The following is an 18,727-nucleotide window of genomic DNA, read 5'->3' on the forward strand; positions in this document are numbered from 1 at the left end:
GTTAAAAGAATAAAATATTTTGTATATATGTAATATCGAGGGCCTTAGTTTGTAAGAAATGTAAATATTGTGCAAGATGCTGTTGTGTGAAAGATTTTTGCAATACTCGTTGATATTATTAGCAATATTATGGAATATAGTAGGTATTGAAGGTACAACTGAAAATAATTGTCCAATTGGTTACATTAAAAAAGAAGATTCTTGTATATTATGTCCTGAGGGAACATATTCTAATAGTGAAACGGGTGAATGTGATCCTTGTGGGGTTGGGAAGTATTCATTCCCCGGAAGTTATTCTCGGTCTTTATGTTTTGACTGCCCCATTGGATTTTATTCTGGAGAAGAAAAGGTATCATTTTGTAAAAACTGCCCTGATCTACAGATAACCGATGGAATTGGTGCCACTTCACTAAATGATTGTTATTGTTTTCCAGGGTATAAAGAAAAAAATTTGAGAGATGGGGCGTGTATTCAATGTAATAAAAACGAATGGTGTTATCAATCCCATGCAAAAAGTGGTGGATTTTGGAATGTTGCATCTTACTGTTTGTCTATTGACTTAAATGAATTTGACAGCAACTCTTTGACAAATTATTTATGTAGTGACAAATCAATTTTAAGTTCAAAACCAGCAAATTTTCTACTATCTTGTTATGGAAAGGAGTCTCAGTGTGAGAGCTTGCTGAGGAATGATGATCTAATAAATGATAACAATGTAGATCCAATGTTAATTTCAAGATGTACTGAAGGTAACACAGGAATACTTTGTGATAGTTGTTCTAAAGGTTATGCAAAATTTGATGGGTTATCAACTGATATGTTTTCCTGTCAAAAGTGTAAAATGTTGAATTACATTCCAACTTTATGCGTGCATTTATTTATTTTTTGTTTAATAATGTACACTGTTTGGCTATTACGTTTGGAGCCAACTGCAAATGAAGAGGAGATGCCAATTGTACAAGTAACCCTAATTAGAATAGCAATACAACATGTACAGTTATTGAGTCTATTGTTGAATTTCAAAATCGTTCAGTTTGAGTACGAACCAAAACTCTCAGTTGCATTTTCAGCAATAGCTTCTCATTTTACGACATTTCCAATGATTCAGTGTTTGGCATCAGCTTTAAATATTGACTCGAATAGCAGTAAATTTTTAAATTTATTTTCTATAATAACAGTATTTAAGCCGATATTATTTGCAGTCATATCATTGATAGTTGCACCTATTTTAAGATACTTCAGAGAAAGAGAATTAAGTGGGTTCTTACTTGGAAGACAGGAAATGGAAGGTGAATGCATCTATTTTCAGAAATCCTATTTTAGTTGGTTTTTCAGTTTTTTCATAGTTACATATTTCTTTTACTTCTCAAGTATATTACAAAACTTAATGTCCATATTATTTTGCGTTTCATATAGCGTAGATATAAATAACCCTACTCATGGAACTACGACCTCAAACTCGGATCCCCAGATTCCTGGCAAGTTGTTGCTTGTTAACATTGCGAAAGAAAATATTTGCTGGAGTTCGGATCACAAATTATCCATATTGATTGCAGCTGTTGGTATTTTAGTATGGATAATATTGGTACCAGCAATTTATAGTATTTGTATTTCAGTTGATAAAAATAAAGAAAATATTAAGAGAAGAAGACTAGTTTATGGTTGGTGGGTATGCGGATATGAGACTAGTGGAAATTACTTATGGGATTTATTTACAACTTGGAAACAATTTGTTTACCTAATAGTAATTGTGGTTACTAACTCATTTGTTAAATTTAATTATACAAGAGCATACTTTGCCGTTCCAGGTGGTTCTATCTATGAATCCTATGTGCCTTTATATGTGACATTAATATCAATAATTTCGTGTATGGTAATGACACTTATATTTGACTGTGTATATTCAGTTACAAAACCACACAATAAAGAAGTTGAGAATGTAAACTTAAATAAAATAGGGAATGATGCAAACGTTCCTGAAGATGAGTTATTTACAGAAGAACAAAGACAAAAACAAAGAATGGCGTTTGGAGGATTTTTCAAAGCTAAATTGAGTAAAAATAATTGGAACACATACTATTATTTCGTAAAGAGAATATCTAATTTTTCAATACTTGCTGCAATTTTTGCATCAATTTTTCCTAGATTGAATGTTGGTATTGGGAAAATAATCTCTGAAAAGAGATTAATATGGCTTGTTTCTACTGAGATTGATTCTGATCCTATTGGTTATAATGAATTCTCAGTTAGAATTTTTTCGATATTTGCACTGACAATAAACTACATATTTGTATTTATTACAATTTTTTCTGTACTTGGGATAAAAATTTACAGGAAAATAACGGTTGGTTTGTTTATAAAAACAAAGGACTATCTTAAAATAACCTCATTAAGCGATTTTTCTGATAACTTTGAATCCATTACTGGAAATAAAGTAGTTGTAAATAACGATAATGCGAAATCAAATGTTAACAACCCTCAATATTACCATGATATGAACAAAAGTAAGCAAATAGGAGATAAGGAAGGTGAAAAAATAGATGATGAAATATCTATCGAGCAACTGTTGAGGATGCACTTAAGAACCGATTGTCTTGGTTTTTTGACTCATGAAGACAGAGTTTCTATAGTAGTTGCGATAAAAAGATGCGTAAACCGTCAAGAAGGTGTGGCTATTGCATTAAGAGCAACATTGGATTCCAGATTTGGTCTTTGTAATAAATATACTCATCTAGAGAACATTGCTTTTGTTTGTGGATCTCTAAGATCTTATGGATTTTCAGATCCTGAACTAGAGAATTTAATTGAAGATTTAGCTGAGACGCAATTGGTAATTGCAAATCGTATCAAAGTAGTAACAAAGAATATTGTTAGAATGACACTTGATTTATCAGTGGTAAACTATCCTGAAGTTTCCCAAAAAGTCGGTTTACAGCAAATAGTACCACCAGAATTAAACTTAAATCTAATAGGAGACAATAATTATTCAGTTTATAGTCAAGAATCGCCGTATTTATTTGAAATTAAAAAGTTAGTTGCAAGATTAAGTATGAATGGATTAATACTGGATATTAGTGATGTTTACTTTAGAATACAACGTTCTATTCCGTTAAAAGCTAAATTGAAAGTAAGTAAAGGAACAGGACTACTTTTTTCTGAAACACAAACCGAAACAAGTGAAAAAGAGAGAATGGAATTCCCAAGTAATAAGAGAAGTGATGAAAATACAGAGTTTGGTTATAAAGTTCCCATTCCATGTTACGTTGATGAAGAATATAATGAACCGAGATCATTGGACGTAGATTTGATGCTTTCAATAAAAAAGTTAACTGAAGGCGATCCAAGAGTTGTATTGGAAGAAACAAATTATCCATTTGCTTTTGAAAAAGCGACAAAATACACAGAGATTTCAACAAATAAAGCCTTGGAGAAATTATTCGCCCTAATTGGCCCTGAAATGAGTTCAAATATGAAAAATAATAGAGATAATTTAGATATCAATGAATTATCTGATAATAATGATAAGGTAAATATTAACCAAGATGAGGAATTGATTCATTTACTATTAGGCTTGAATCCAGATGAAAATATTGGGACAGATGCAATAATTACATTACTAAAGGATTATGAAACAGTAATAAATAATACAACTGATCCAGATATATATCTATCTACGTTAAATTCTTCAGAATTACCTCTTTTTAAAACAAATTCAAATAATTTATGTGTTGAAAATAGTAGCGAATCCATTGAGAGTACCAATAACAATAAGAGTGATATAGTTGATAATTTTAATAAAAAAAATAAAGATCTAAGACAAATAGAAACTAGAAATAAAATGTCACCGTATTTAAAGAATTCTATTTATAATTTGTATTTGTTAAGAGTGCTAGATTTGAAGGTATGGTTGGGCCAATATAGAAAACAGTATTTAGAAGAAGCTAATAGGCAAATGGAGAATATTAAAATGAATAATTATTTAGATTTTAATTCAAATATGCTATATGATCATTCAGGTAGAACAAAAAATAAAAGTTCTGTCAGTAGTAGTAGTTACCAAAATAATCAAGGATTAAATCAGGATGAAAAGAAACATGAAGATAAATCATTAGTAAAAAACCAAGTAAATGATAATTATTTAATAAATGAACCAGAAATAAAAGAAAATTTAAAAATGATGTCAGTAATAACATCCAATTTGAATAGATATGCAAGTCCAAGCATGTTATTTTACTACTTACAATTGTGTAAAAGATTAAAAATTGGTGCAGATATTTCAATAACATCATTAATACCAGATAATTTGCTTGATAAAGGAGTGGCTGACAACGACGATGCAATAAGATTATATCGTGAAATAAGTCCAAGTTTAAATCTTCATGAAAATCCAAATGGATTTGATATAGCAACATTACACGAATTTTCCGCATTAAATACACCAAATATAAACTTGAAAAGAGAACTAGAGTTGACAATAGAATTACAAAGAGAATTTAATATGATTTTTCCTTCCGCAGTTCCATGCATACATTCAATATTTTGGGTACCATTTGACATATATGATGATGATAATTTATGGATTTTGGAGGCAAGTGATAGACAAAATATGATTCAATTGCTTGAATTAATATCAAAGGATCATCCACAACTAGTTGAATTACCATATGTTGAAGAGGAATTAATTGAAGAAAAAATAGAAAATGTTGAGTTTGACTCGAGTGAAAAAAGCTTAGTAAGGCAAACAATAAATACATTATTACCACAAATATCAAGTAATGGTGAGATAGAAAGTGGAAAGTGGTTATGGAGTGAATTACCACTAAGATTTGCAATAGATTTAAATGGTTTGTCAATTAAAAAACTGTATTGTTCTTCAAATTATCCAAAAAGTATATTTTTGTCTGGAAACCCATTATCAGTTTTAGGGCCACAATCACCACAATGGGCATTTATAAGCCATAAATCAGAGAGAATCAATTATATGAATGGGGTATCAACAATTAATAATAGTTATGAGCACAATAATGGTGATAGTGCAATAATAATAGCACCAGGAATTGAGGTTAAAGGAACACCATTTACAATAGAGGTTTGGGTAAAGCTACCACAATTACCATTACATCTATTAGATGATAATAACGAAACGAACAATAAAGAAAAAATACAAGAAAATTCAAGTCATAGATCAAAAAGTAGGAAAAAAAAGGTTGGTAAATCAATAGCATCCGAAAAAAGAAGTTCGATAAATCATAGTTTAAATAAATTGCAAAAAAATCTTGGTTTAAAATTTTTCAAAGACAATGAAGAGGATGAAATTGCGAATAAATCAGAGTTAGATGAGAATAATGTTGAGAATAGCGCTAACAATAATGATAAAACTAGTAATGTCGAAAAAAAACAAGAATTACCAACTCTACATGTATTGTGTGGAACAGATTCCATGGAAGGATTATTTACTGTACATAGAGAAACTGGTACAATAGGATTTTGGGATAGTAATGGAAGATTTTTAAAGTGTACAATCAAACATGATAAAAAAGATAAAAAAAGTTTATCCCAAAATAGAAATGATATGTTAGGTTTAAAAAATATAGCAACATTACAAGGTATATATGATGAATTAGGATTGAAGAAAAAAAGTACATATTGTCGTGAAATTAATCGAAATATTGAAAAATTTATAAATTTTGATGAAGATCCAAATATATTAGATCCATGGGTATTGATACACATAGTATATAATTTAGGTTCAATAAAGTATTATGTGAATGGGAAATATATCGGTTCAATAAGAAAAACAAATGGTTTAAGAGGTGATATAGCAGTAATTGGTGGTGGACTAGAAAGTGGATCAAATTGGGGTTATTTCAGTCAATTTAGACTATATGGAGCACATACAAGTAATGAACAAATTAAAAAAAGATATGAATCATATGTTTCATTGAATATAGATAGTTCATTTGTAACTAGAATAAATAAATTAACAAATTCAACAATCAATTGGGCATTAACACTATGGAGAAGTGGTGCAGTAGGATTTTTTTTGTGGAAATATAGTAATATAAATTTAAAATCAGACGATGTCACATATTTAATAGATTTAATAAATAGAAAAGGTAATGTGCTGTATAATGGTGAGATAGTCAGTGAGGAGGATAATCATGAAATTGATGAATATGAAGAAATAAAAGGTAAAAATACTGAAAGATTAAAAAATGGAATATTATTATTTGGTATAATAATAAGAATATTAAAGGGTGAAAGATCATTTCCATATTATTATGTATATGAACCATTGCCATATATAGAAGATATAGTAAAAAAAAGTGAAGACCAAATAATTGATACAAATAATTATTACACAAAAGTTAAATATAAAATGACATCAATAACATCACAATTAGGGTATACTATTACAGAAGACTACAAGAATATAAGATTAGATGATAGAGATGCATATAGAATGAATCCATTAGTATATCAACCAAACATTGTACCTGGACCAGGAATGTCTGATTGCTTATTATTAGCATTTAATACAAAAAGTAATAATTCAGGATTATTAATAACACCACCAATAGAAATACAAAAAAAAATAAATAAAAGTACCGGTAATTTAGGTGAAAATAGTGTAAATGTATCAGAATTATATAGTGGTTGGGCAATAACAATATGGTTTCATTATCCGTTATTATCAAATTCGTCATATGTAATAAAAAATAATATAGAAAACAATTTAACACGAGAAGATAATATTAATAATTCAAAAAGAAAATCTAATTCAGATATAGATCAATATATTGTTTTAGTCACAGGAAAAAGCGATTCACATATAATAATAAATGATAATATGGATGTTGGAGTATATAAAAACTTTTCGAAAATAAATAAAAGTGAAAATATAAGTGAAAGTACTAACATAACTAGTAGTAATAATATTGAAAGTAGTATTAATAGTAATGCAGATAAGGGATTTTACCCGTCAGGGTTAAATTTAAATAAAGCAAATTTACCAATAGGATGGCATATGATGTCAGTAGTAGGAAGACCAAGAATAACATATTCAAGAAGTGATAATAATAACAGAAATATGATAGGTGGTGGTGGTATCGGTTATACAGAAATATCTTTACCAATGCAAAAGAATTCGAATATAATAACCAAGTATAAATGGTGTCAAGAATTTTATGTTGATGGACAAATAATGGGAATTAGCTCATATTGTACACATGAAGATGTATTAATGATAGGAAATAGTTTATTTTTAGAAAATTCATTTGGAATATTTACGTGCCCGAGAATATATAATCGTTCATTTTCGCCATTAGAAATACATACTGATTTTTTATCATATAATTATTTAATAAAAGCAAGTAGTTGGAATTCAAGAGATGATATATTAATGGATTTGAGTTTTAACCAAATAGTAAGTGAGTTTCAAGTGTTAGAAAATCCAAGTAAAAAAATTAGGTATTTATATGCAGATAATAATGAATTAAATTCAAATTATAATAATAGATTATTTTCGAAAGAGAAAAAAAACAAAAGGAGAATATTATATAAAAATGAAAGAAGTGAAATTAATGAAAGGTCATATTGGTTAGATGAAATGGAATATCAATCGCCATTATATAATTATGTTGAAACATTTATAACAACTAATGATAATGTAGATGAGTATGTAAAAAATACAAATACGAAAATAATACCAATAAAAAATAATGATGATGACAATATAGTAAATATTAAAAATAATGGTTTAATAACATTACATAGAGGTCCTACAAATGAAAATGTTTGTGTAAATCCAACACAAATATTTATGTTGGAAAAGAAAACAGGATATTCAAGTGAGGGTGGTAGCATTAAATTAGATAAATCAATAAGACTAAGTAAAAATTGGACATGTGAGGTATGGGTTTACTTACCATTTGAAATAACATATCATCCATATTGTTTGTTATCAAATAATGAAGGGATAGGTTTTATTGTTATAGGTTTAAATGGTGAATTAGGTTCAATACAAAAAAGAGTTGATATTCCTATTAATAATACTGGTATTGGTGATAATGATGATGAAGATGAAATAAATAATACTAATGAAAGAAAAATAAAAGAGAATAAATTTAAGAAAAAAACAAATAATAAACACTTTATGTCATGGAATATAAATATAAGAGATTTTACTACCATGGGATGGTATCATGTTGTTATAGTATTTAATTCAACACAAAGTAATACAATAACAACATATGTTAATTCACAATGTATAGGGAAAAAAGAGAATTTATTAGAATTGCCACATCATCAAAGTCCATGGATAGATTGTATAGGAAATTTAAAATCAAATAAAGGTAACTACATTGCACCTTTTGGTTTATTCGGGCATTTAAAAATATACGATTTCGCACTATCTAATATAGAAGTCGGATTACTATATAAAAATTGGCTAAGCCATAAAAATTTAAAAACAGAAATATTAAATCATCATATTAAACAAGAGAAGTCATCAAAAACAAAAAAATATACATTATCAGACAATAGTATTAACAATGGACATTATCATGATGAATTTGAAAATTACAATAACATTAATGATATTAAAGAAGATGATATAGAGGATTATTCTGAATCAGAATAAATTTTTTATTTACTTATCTTGTTAAATTGTTGAATCATTAAGTCATTAGATATCAAGTCGCTTATATGATCAAGTTTATCTAATATAATACCAATGTTATTATGAAATTTATTATATTGATTGCCATTATTATTATTAAAAACAATTTTTTTAAGTGGTTGATTAATTTTAGCATAAAACACTTTTTTCTCAACAAGATCATTAACAACTGTTTGAAGTTCATTTTCATTTAAATTTATTAAGTCTTGTATCCTTTCAAATGAAATGGTCTTATAATATTTAGAAATCAAAACAAAATTTCTTTCCTGAATTCTATGTAAGAAAAGAGTGTATCTATCGGTATTATTAAATAGATTAATTTTGCACCTCTTGTATTCAGTATAATAAATGTCGTCAGAAATATGTTCGTTGTTTACTTTAAAAATATTCGAGTTTGATAATTGTTGGAAATAGGATGGTATATTATAGTTAAATGTTTTAGTTGACTCAAAAAAAATTAATTCTTGATCAATATAATCGTATATAAATTGAATACAATAAGGTATATTTCTTTCAATATATTTGTGAAATTCTTTTTGAAATAATTTGATTTCATCGATAATCTTTGAGGAATATGAATCAAGGATAAGATATATGATAAAGCCTTCAATACAAGAGGAGATAGAAGGTGTATCTTCATAAGAATATTTCAAAATAGGAACTTTCATGTACTTTGGGATGTTGTTAATGCACTTATTGTTATCTTCATTAATAATTGACTTTAAAATATTCAGGTAACATTGGGATATTTCTCTCGGATTTTGTTCGTGATGCCATAAAACAATAAGATATTGGTAATATATTACTTTAAGATCTGCAAATTTCTCAATTATTTTTGGATTAATTTTTTTAGCAAATATCTGCAATCTAACGAAATCGTTGCAAAGCAATGAAAGCCTCATTTGTTCAAGTACATACTGTACTTTTTCAACTAATTCCATATTACCAATGGTTTCAACAGATATATCCTCCAGAAGCAAGGATGCTTCTTTCAATTCATTCTGTTCTTGCTTTATATTACTTAATATTAACATCAATCTCGCTCTTTCTAATTCTAGATATATTTTACCTTGTGTAATTTCGTCAAGAGTTTTGATAATTTTAAGGCATTCATCAATATCTTTAATATTGTATGATATGTTCTGAGAATCATCATTCATATCACTTTTATTTTTGTCAACGGCTTTTGAAAATCTGTATTCTGTTAATTTTGGATTGATTGTTTCTAAAGAATTATAAATTATATTTAGAAAAATTTGTATAATAAAAGAAATAACCTTCTTAAGCTGGCCTCTTTTTTTAGATATTTTCTGTAAAAATTCTAATACATTATCTATATTACCAGAATACTTTAAAAGCCAGGAAATTATTTTACATATAATCCTGCAACTTGATTTCGAGTCAGAAACCTGTCTGCATTTTTTCTCAATTACAAGTAGAGACTCAATTGAAGATTCATAATTTTCCTTATTCAACCCGGAAGCCTCAATGCTCAATATCACATTTTCTGTTTCTTCCGTTAAATCCTGAGTGCATTTTGGGTCCTTTACTAGAGACTCCAATTCTGAAATAGGATTCACAGAGTCATTAAATTGATCATTTACTCTATCTTCCATTGAAATATTACTAATCTGCCCTGCAATACTTTGTTTTATTTACTTGAAAAAACAAGAAGTATGGATAAATAGGAAAAAAAAGTTAAAGAAACGGAGCTAACCTATTCAAAGAAAATTATAATATTGGGTGCTTCACCTGTGGGGATATTTACAAAGAAATATAGCTTCTGGCGCCCAAGACAAATATATATGTAAATTCAGGCGTTAACTAAGGCTGGTTAAAAAATACTGAGTTTTTTTTGGAAGACACTTTTGAACATTATATTATATGTTATTGAACTGTACACTACGTCATTAATACTACACAACTAACCTTATGTATGCATTTCTAAAGTGATTCATTTTCTTCATTCTTAATAGTGCTTTCGTTTTTGTCGGCACCAGGATAAGTATCACAACTGTTATTATTCTTGAGTTTCTCAATTTCCTGGTTAAATAGGTCCCAAACGTTTCTACTGGGCTGGTATATTTTAGAGTCAACATTACACATTATTATGTTTCCATTCAAATAGCCTATAAATAACCTCGTTCCATCATTTGACCAGCTAATACAAGTAGGTACGTCTGAGGTGTTCGTGTTTGATTGACTGCTTGATGTATTTAATTTGCAGAGAGGTGTTTGCCCATCTGGATTCGTTAGGTTATAAATTATTAGAGTTGCATCTGCGTCAATTGCAGCGAATATACCTGGATGTATTGGATGCCAGGAAACACCTATTACGTAGTTTTCAGACGACTCGAATGTATATAAAAGTGTAAAAGAATTTGCCATAGGGTTGGGAGCCCAAAGTTTGATTGTCCAGTCAGCGCTTGAACTTAGGAAGCAGTCATTTATTGGATGATAATCAAGACAGGTAATAAAACCGTCGTGAGCATTTTGGAAGGTGCTTGAAATAGTTCCCGGTTTGTTGGTTTTAACAATAGTTTGATATATGCTTCCATCCTCAGAACCGCAAATGATTGAGTTCGGATTAATCAACTTAGACAAAGTCATACATTGAACAGAAATATCCTTCGAGTTAGATTTTCTCAATTGAAAGGATTCTACAGGCTCGCTTAAATTTGTTAAATTCCAATTGCAAAGTTTTCCATCTATGTCAATTGTAATAATATTTTGAGATCCCTTGTTTCCAAGAAGTTCCATACAGTAAATTGGAAACGAATGACTTGAAATAATATTGCCTTCCATGTCACTAATACCGATACCATTTGATTTTTGAAATGGGATTTTACCATTCCTAGAATCCCAAATAAGGATCTCTCCGTTGTAACTCGAACCAACATACCTGAACTGGCAAAATGGGTCGAAAGCAACAGACAATACTGGAGATGGAGAAACAAACGTATTTTCAGGACAGTTTGGAGTTGAAATTGACCAGATCAATGCACATCCACCGTATTCCAACAAAGAAACACCAGAATTTGTACGGTTTATTCCATCAAACGTATTTTGAGAAAACCTATTTCCATAAGAAGCTATGAAATATTCTGGGAAACTTGGATGACTCCTTATACATGTTACAGGCCTATTAAATGTAGAATCGTGTTGGAAAATTATGCTATTCTTTAAAAGACCATTACTTGTTGACATGCTTATATTTCCAGGATTTTTCACCGAACTTTGATCTGCCTGAAGAACTTGAGTATTTATCTCGCTTCCAATATTAAAGAATGGATCAAAAACTGCTCCTTCACCAAGAGCACGCTCAATTAAACGAGAAGCTCTCTTGAAAAAATCCATAAATTCGCTGCTTTTTAACACATCCATATTATTATAATCAATATCCACAGTTTTAGACGGACTGCTCTCGCTTGTCTCAACCTTTTTATCTAGAGAAGTCCCTGTTTCACTTTCTTCTTTGGTAATAGTATTTGACTGCTTCGTTGGAATAGAGAGGGACAAAGAAATGTTTTGTCCGGTTCCTGACTTTAAATTATAATTAACAGCTGTGTTTTCCGGAATGCTATGTCTTTGATTATTCGCACAAATATCGGCCTGAATCCCTTTTTCAAACGTGTCTTTGGAAGTCTCTACAATATTAATATCTACAGTCCCAGTTAACTTTGACATATTCGATTCAGAAGCTCCTAAACTTGAATCAGAAACCTCACTTCCCAAGTTACCCATAATATGCAAATTCAACCCGTTTATCTGTTCGTCGTTATTAGTTAACACCGTTTCGTTTAACCCACATTCTTTTAACATGTTGCTAACTATTTTATCTATATCATCATCTGCACCCTTAACTGCATCATTTTTTTGTCGCACATATTTATCTAGTAGCTCCTTTTGTGATTTCAGTGCACTTTGACGGTCCCTTATTAAATCTTGAATCCTATTCGTTTTACTTTCCATTTTAGGTGATTAAATAATTTACTCGGTGGAAACTACGAGATTAGACACATTTAATTCCCATAGGATAAACTTCAATCTTATTTAGTTACTTTTTTTAAATACTAATTATTCTTAAAGCTCAATTTACATTCATTTCAATGTGGGGCTATAATATAATTTGTGGCTTCCGGGAAATTATATGGCGGGAAATGTATAGCGTATTATTTATAGGCATATTCAAACACTTTTCCAGAGTTGAAAGACTAATTGTCTTTGAACTAGGCGTACAAAAGCAAGAGTCTCAACATCTCCCTTGGGTGTCATTCGTTTTTAAAACATTATTTCACCCCTTCCTGACTTTACAAAGTTTATTTATAATTAGCGCGTAGGTATCCCTAAACCGGTATTGTGGAATTCGTATTTTAAGACACTTTTATAAATAGAAAACCCTGAGTTAAAAAAACGATATTACACAGACTATTGCTGTTGAAGAAATTTGAGTTTTCTTTAAAAAAATTACATTTTAACTCTAATTTTTGGAATTGGAATGACTCTTTGTTGTCTTTTAGTATAAAGCTTCTATTTTTGAAAACTATTAGAATGACGGCTTCAGCAAGATTAAAAGAAATCCTTGAGGGTGGTAACGTTGATATTGATACTAATTCTGCCATCTCTGAGGGGCAGGATGAAAACTTGAGTGATTGGAATGAAGTTAGCAATGAGGGTATCAAAAATATTAAGGAATCAAGTCTGAATATATTACATGCAGTTAGCCAAAGGGAGATAATACATATTATTGATAGAGTCATTGGCGGAGAAGACTTTGGTTATGTTTTAGATGAAGTAGCAAAGGAATATCTTGGAGAAGATTGGGCCTCAACTGTTACAACGAGAAGCGAAGCAGGTGAAAAATCCGAATCTGGGAGAAATGAAAATAATGAAAACTACATTTCTAAATCTAGTGTTAGTAATATCTACGATGAAGTTGATATGTTAGATTTTGATTTCTTCAGCTTGGCAAAAAATGTTCCTCTAAGAATAGACCAAAATGAAAGACAGTTGTTAAGACTTGTAGAAGGAGCTCTGGAAGTCAGTAAGTACACAGATAGAGTAGATGTTGGAACTAATTCCAGACAAAAGATCATGGTCATTGAAATTAGACAAGTATGTGCAGTTTTGAGTGGTCTTGCAGTTTCGTTTGACTATGAACTTGGACAAAGATTAATCAAGGAAAGAAATTTTTCTGAAAATGAGAAGTTTTTTCAAACTTTATTTGAAATCGCAAGAAGGTACAAAATGCTAAATCCTGAGATGATGAGGGATTCATATGGTAAATTAATATTTTTGTTAATGGATGCTCAAAAGGAGACGATTAGAGAGCTTTTACAATTTAAATGTTACAAGCCTGTTTTGACAGTCTATGAATTCCTCAGAAGCAGAAACTGTCTGGAAATACTAAAGGACCCATTATTATTGATTGCAACAAGAAATATAGAGAAAGAAAGTGACATCGACACATTAAATGCAAAGCTGACAAAGAAGCGACTTGCAATTAAGGAGTTGCTGAAGAAGTATGCATCTAGGGATTATGCTGAACAAAACAGCAAAAAAAACTCATATCGCGGTTTTTACAATCTCTTTATGTTCGGAAAAAACCCACAGGCAACTGATCCCGAAGTCAGCTCCCAATCTGGGGTTATATCAAGCACCGGAGATTTAGAAAATCTAGAGAAAACACAGGAGAAGATGGACATAACTGTAGAGGAACTTGAAATGTGTGTGTATTCTCTTAATGATCATGAGGTGTTTTTATACTACAACAAACGTCCTATTGATAAAATGATCGAATACCTGACATCCTACTTCGATCCTCACACAGAACATTCGAGGGAATTCAGCCTCTCACTTACTAACGATCCGAACTCAAATGCCAGACTAAGCCATGACCACACACGCCAGTATCATTATGTACTTCAAAGTCTTACTATGTGGCGCGAGGTTATATTTAACATGATAAAACTTTGGAGGCTTGCTGAAGAAGATATGTTGGACGGAACAAACCATTATAGGCTTGGTGATACGGGACAGGGCATACACCGTATTCAAGCCGCTCCAAGACTATACAAAGCAATGTGCGAGATCATCTCAAAAGTACAAAGGGAAGTCGGTAGTTGGGTAGGTTCCTCAGTCATACATTTAGGTGATAGAACGGTACCAAATGCACTTGTTTTCATCGACAAATACCTACAAGTCCCAAAAATTCTCGCTCCAATAGTGCTTTGTATTGAAAAACTTGACAAACTTTCAGAATCAAGTATTCATTTGAAAGTATTTATAGAAAACTCCTTTGGAGGAGTTGAGAAATTAAAAAAACAGATCCTAGTTGATTTCTTTAAAAATGGCTTTGATGGGGGTGGTGCAGACAATTTTTTCGATGCAGGCTCATGTATTGATGGGAGACTGACTTCCGCCTGGAATTGGTGTTCAAATATTGAAAAGAAGCCATACTTTCCAATTTTCCTACTAACAGGATTTATGGGATTTGATGGAAAGTTTTAGAAACACTAAAGTATACACATCCACACTGAAAAAACTTTCCTTTATATTGTGTATCTTATAACCAACGTTCAATGTCATTTTTTTTAAATCCGTGTGTCCAAGACATCTCTCCTATTTCAAAAAATTGTCTACGGAGTTCGAGAATTTGTTTTGTTGAGAAGGTAAGCTAGTGACTTGCCTCACTTCTTCCAATATATTGGCATGCCCATTAATAACTCCAACATTTAGTTGGGCAGTGCGGTGTTTCAAGAGTATACTCCAATGTGAATCTAGTACCTGTGTTTGAACCGAAATCATACCACTTTCACTTGAGCTGTTTTTGGTTCTTAAAATAGAATTTAAGAGTTGATAGGAGTGTTGATTTGGGTTTAATGTTATGGATGTGTCGATTGGAGCTGAAATAGCAACTATTGTATTTGAATTGATTGGACACAATTTTGACATTATTTCTCCATCAATATACAGCAAGCCTTGTTCTTGTCCATTCCTTATTAAATCCTCAATTGAATACCTTAAATTTGAAATGGCTTGTTCCAACTCAGTTTGTGATTTAGTATAAAACATTATATTCTCATCATTACCCTCATCCTGTAAAAGTCCGGAGCTTATATCTAGATTTAATTTATATATGTTGTGTCTAGGCTTTGTAAATAACCCTACGGCCTCCAATACGTTTGTTATATCATAAAGTCTCCTTCTTGGTACACCCAACTTACTTTCAACTGTTTGAAGGTCTATTTCAAAGTTTGGATTTTGCCTGGCACATTCTATAACTCTTTCAGTAAGTAGCAACAATCCACTCTCTGCCCTTGACTGTTCTGAACCAAGAGAAGGGCTTCGTCTAGAAGAAAGAGTGGGGGATAAACTCCTTGGGGAGTTCGTAGAGCTATTTGAGTAAACTGTAGAAGATTGTAGATATGAGTTTGGTGAATAAGGTGCAGAAATGTACGGTGTAGGTGATGTCAAAGATCTTCTCAACATTGGCGAATGTTGCTTTCCGCTAGGGCCAGCTCCCATAAAAACACGGTCTGCTTCTGTGTTCTCATGCACGGTATCTCCCATTGAACTGTTCTTTACCATAGAATACCCAGTTACACACCCTTCATCGCTATAAATACTTTCAGACCTATAAACTACAGGCTCTCTTTCTACAGGATTGTCATGATAAATTAAGACTCTATCCCCGAAAACCTGAGAATTTGCAGAGTGATCATCATATTGTTGTATAAACGTGCTTTCGTTCAACATTCTTGTTCCATTTTGTTGACATTGTTTGTTGTATTGCATTAAGTATTGGTTCCACTATTCAAGAAGTCAATCCTACTATCTTTATATTACTTTGAGTGTCAGGCGCTCCTACCCTTAGTACTGAGTCTGACAATATTTATAACAAGAGCGCCATTAATAGCCGCTGTTTGTTTTTGGCGGTTTATGAACTTTTTCTATAAAAAATTCAATGCTAATTCTCGGGGTCAAAAAGTTGGATACTCTAAATACTTGTCATATTACTTCCCACATTTAACTTGGATCTTAAGGTGTGTACAACTGAAAAACTATCTTTGAGTGTAATAAATAATATAGAGGTGAAAATTACGGTTCTTGAGTGCTAATACTAAAGTTGTTGAGAAGATGTCATCTTCACGCTCGAACTCACCATATGACAGTCACAAAAATGCTTATGACTTAGATGGAGATAGAAGAAGGGGCCCTGACTTCGATATGCACAGAGACAATGAAATGGAATATGATAGAGGTAGGAGACGTGACTACAATAACAATAGGGACAGAAGGGATTCTAGGAAGAACGAATATTTTAGGAAACAAAAATACAGAGATGACGGAAATATTGATAGAACGAAGTATGAACAAAGTGGTAATAGATGGGAAAGAGACAACGAAAAAGATCGAGTGAAGGATAGAGATAGGGAAAGAGATAGAGATAGAGATAGGGAAAGAGATAGAGATAGAGATAGGGAAAGAGATAGAGATAGAGATAGGGAAAGAGATAGAGAAAGAGATAGAGATAGAGATAGAGAAAGAGATAGAGATAGAGATAGAGATAGAGATAGAGAAAGAGATAGAGATAGAGATAGAGATAGAGATAGAGAAAGAGATAGAGATGTAGATATTGACATAGACAGAGATTGTGAAAGAAGAAGAGAAAGGGAGAAAGGTGATAAGGAGAGAGGTGATAGGGATACTGGAAACAGAGAAAGAGGAAGAGAAAGATACAGAGAACGTGATCGTGATCACAGGGATCGTGGATATACAGGTAGAAGGAAATCACACTACCGCTCATCGAGAAGGCGTTCTTATTCAATCTCATCCGATGAGTCAGAGTCTCCAGTAAGGGGAAATAGAGGAAGAAATAGCAGGAAATGCGCAAGAAGTGTCTCTGGTTCGAGTTATGTCTCAACCAGTTCATATTCAGAGGAAGAATCACGTGACCGCGGAAGGAACAGAGGTCGTGATAGGGATCGTGATTATCACAAGAGAAGCCGTCATTATTACTCATCGGATGAGTCTTCACCAGAGAGGTATAGGAGTAAGTACAGTAGATATAGCAAGAAACATAGACAATATTCCGAGTCAGAGTCAAGTTCTGATTCAGAAATCGATAGATCAAAGCAAAAGAGGCAGCAAAATGCAAACAATACTTCTAATGAGGAATACAGTTGGAAGGGTAATCTAAGATACTCTCCAGATAATCAAAAAGAAGAAAATCAAAATTTGAAAAAATGGCAGGCACATGAAAATATTGCTTCTATAGAGGGTAGTGGTACGAACTATACTCCTAATGTGGATATCAAGGGAGGGTCTAAAAAAGATTCCGATCCTTCTCAAAGTAGAGATATTGCTTTACCAAATTTAGACGACAAAAGAGAGAACTTAACGTCTGTAACCTTGTCTGAAAGATTAATCGAGATTAGGAATATGAATGAGCCTCAAAGATGTAGCAAATCAACTGCTAAATTATTGGACTTAATACTAGACGATACTGAGGAATTTCTCGCAGAAGACACAGGAGGGAGAGAACTCACTAAACAACAATTTGTTACGTGGTTTGTAATAAATCAACAAAGTGGACCATCAATAATTGAATCTGAAGTTGTGTCTAGAGTTGAAGACAAAAGACAGAAACTCGTACAGGTAAACAAGAGGCTCTTTACTGAGATCTCCAATAACGAGTCTTACTCTCTAGATTTTGAAGAGCTTAAAGATAAGGAGACAAACGAGACAATAACCACTCAAATCGTTCTTTATGGTAGTAAATACGGGAGATTAGTTCGTGTTTATGTGATAAAGGACAAAGATCAGATTACACTGAAAGAAAATATATCTCTCGGTAAATTAAAGAACTATAAAATATTTGCTATATTCCTTAGATACTTAAGAAAGAAAGGAATAAAGTATTCTAGTGATAGGAACGGTGAGGACAATTCAAACGAAAATTTTGATGGTGTATTCCATTTCTATGACTTTATTAGCAATCCAGATATTATTGAGTAGTAGACTTTATACAGATATTCATCAGTT

The 18,727-nt window shown here is 31.4% G+C and overlaps 6 protein-coding genes across 6 annotated transcripts; 3 read left to right on the forward strand and 3 right to left on the reverse strand.

The window, feature by feature from the left end:
* Positions 1-76: 76 nt before the first annotated feature.
* On the forward strand, positions 77-8,641 carry FG379_002889 (extracellular membrane associated with a signal peptide; the record flags this gene model as incomplete). The annotated part of the gene is made up of 1 exon (XM_067328579.1): positions 77-8,641. The coding sequence occupies one exon, from the start codon at positions 77-79 to the stop codon at positions 8,639-8,641; it is 8,565 nt and encodes a 2,854-aa protein (XP_067182077.1).
* A 5-nt stretch (positions 8,642-8,646) lies between these two features.
* On the reverse strand, positions 8,647-10,296 carry FG379_002890 (Rpn5 like 26S proteasomal regulatory subunit 12; the record flags this gene model as incomplete). The annotated part of the gene is made up of 1 exon (XM_067328580.1): positions 8,647-10,296. The coding sequence occupies one exon, from the start codon at positions 10,294-10,296 to the stop codon at positions 8,647-8,649; it is 1,650 nt and encodes a 549-aa protein (XP_067182078.1).
* A 328-nt stretch (positions 10,297-10,624) lies between these two features.
* On the reverse strand, positions 10,625-12,652 carry FG379_002891 (dynein intermediate chain 2; the record flags this gene model as incomplete). Its single annotated transcript, XM_067328581.1, has 1 exon — positions 10,625-12,652. The coding sequence occupies one exon, from the start codon at positions 12,650-12,652 to the stop codon at positions 10,625-10,627; it is 2,028 nt and encodes a 675-aa protein (XP_067182079.1).
* A 579-nt stretch (positions 12,653-13,231) lies between these two features.
* Positions 13,232-15,190, forward strand: FG379_002892 (uncharacterized protein; the record flags this gene model as incomplete). The annotated part of the gene is made up of 1 exon (XM_067328582.1): positions 13,232-15,190. One exon carries the CDS (start codon positions 13,232-13,234, stop codon positions 15,188-15,190), a length of 1,959 nt encoding a protein of 652 aa, XP_067182080.1.
* A 111-nt stretch (positions 15,191-15,301) lies between these two features.
* FG379_002893 (E2f3 protein) lies at positions 15,302-16,438 on the reverse strand (the record flags this gene model as incomplete). The annotated part of the gene is made up of 1 exon (XM_067328583.1): positions 15,302-16,438. One exon carries the CDS (start codon positions 16,436-16,438, stop codon positions 15,302-15,304), a length of 1,137 nt encoding a protein of 378 aa, XP_067182081.1.
* A 381-nt stretch (positions 16,439-16,819) lies between these two features.
* FG379_002894 (transcription factor E2F) lies at positions 16,820-18,700 on the forward strand (the record flags this gene model as incomplete). The annotated part of the gene is made up of 1 exon (XM_067328584.1): positions 16,820-18,700. The coding sequence occupies one exon, from the start codon at positions 16,820-16,822 to the stop codon at positions 18,698-18,700; it is 1,881 nt and encodes a 626-aa protein (XP_067182082.1).
* Positions 18,701-18,727: the final 27 nt, after the last annotated feature.

Source organism: Cryptosporidium bovis, assembly GCF_009768925.1.
Source record: "Cryptosporidium bovis isolate 45015 chromosome Unknown contig_4, whole genome shotgun sequence".
NCBI classification, from domain to species: Eukaryota; Apicomplexa; class Conoidasida; order Eucoccidiorida; family Cryptosporidiidae; genus Cryptosporidium; species Cryptosporidium bovis.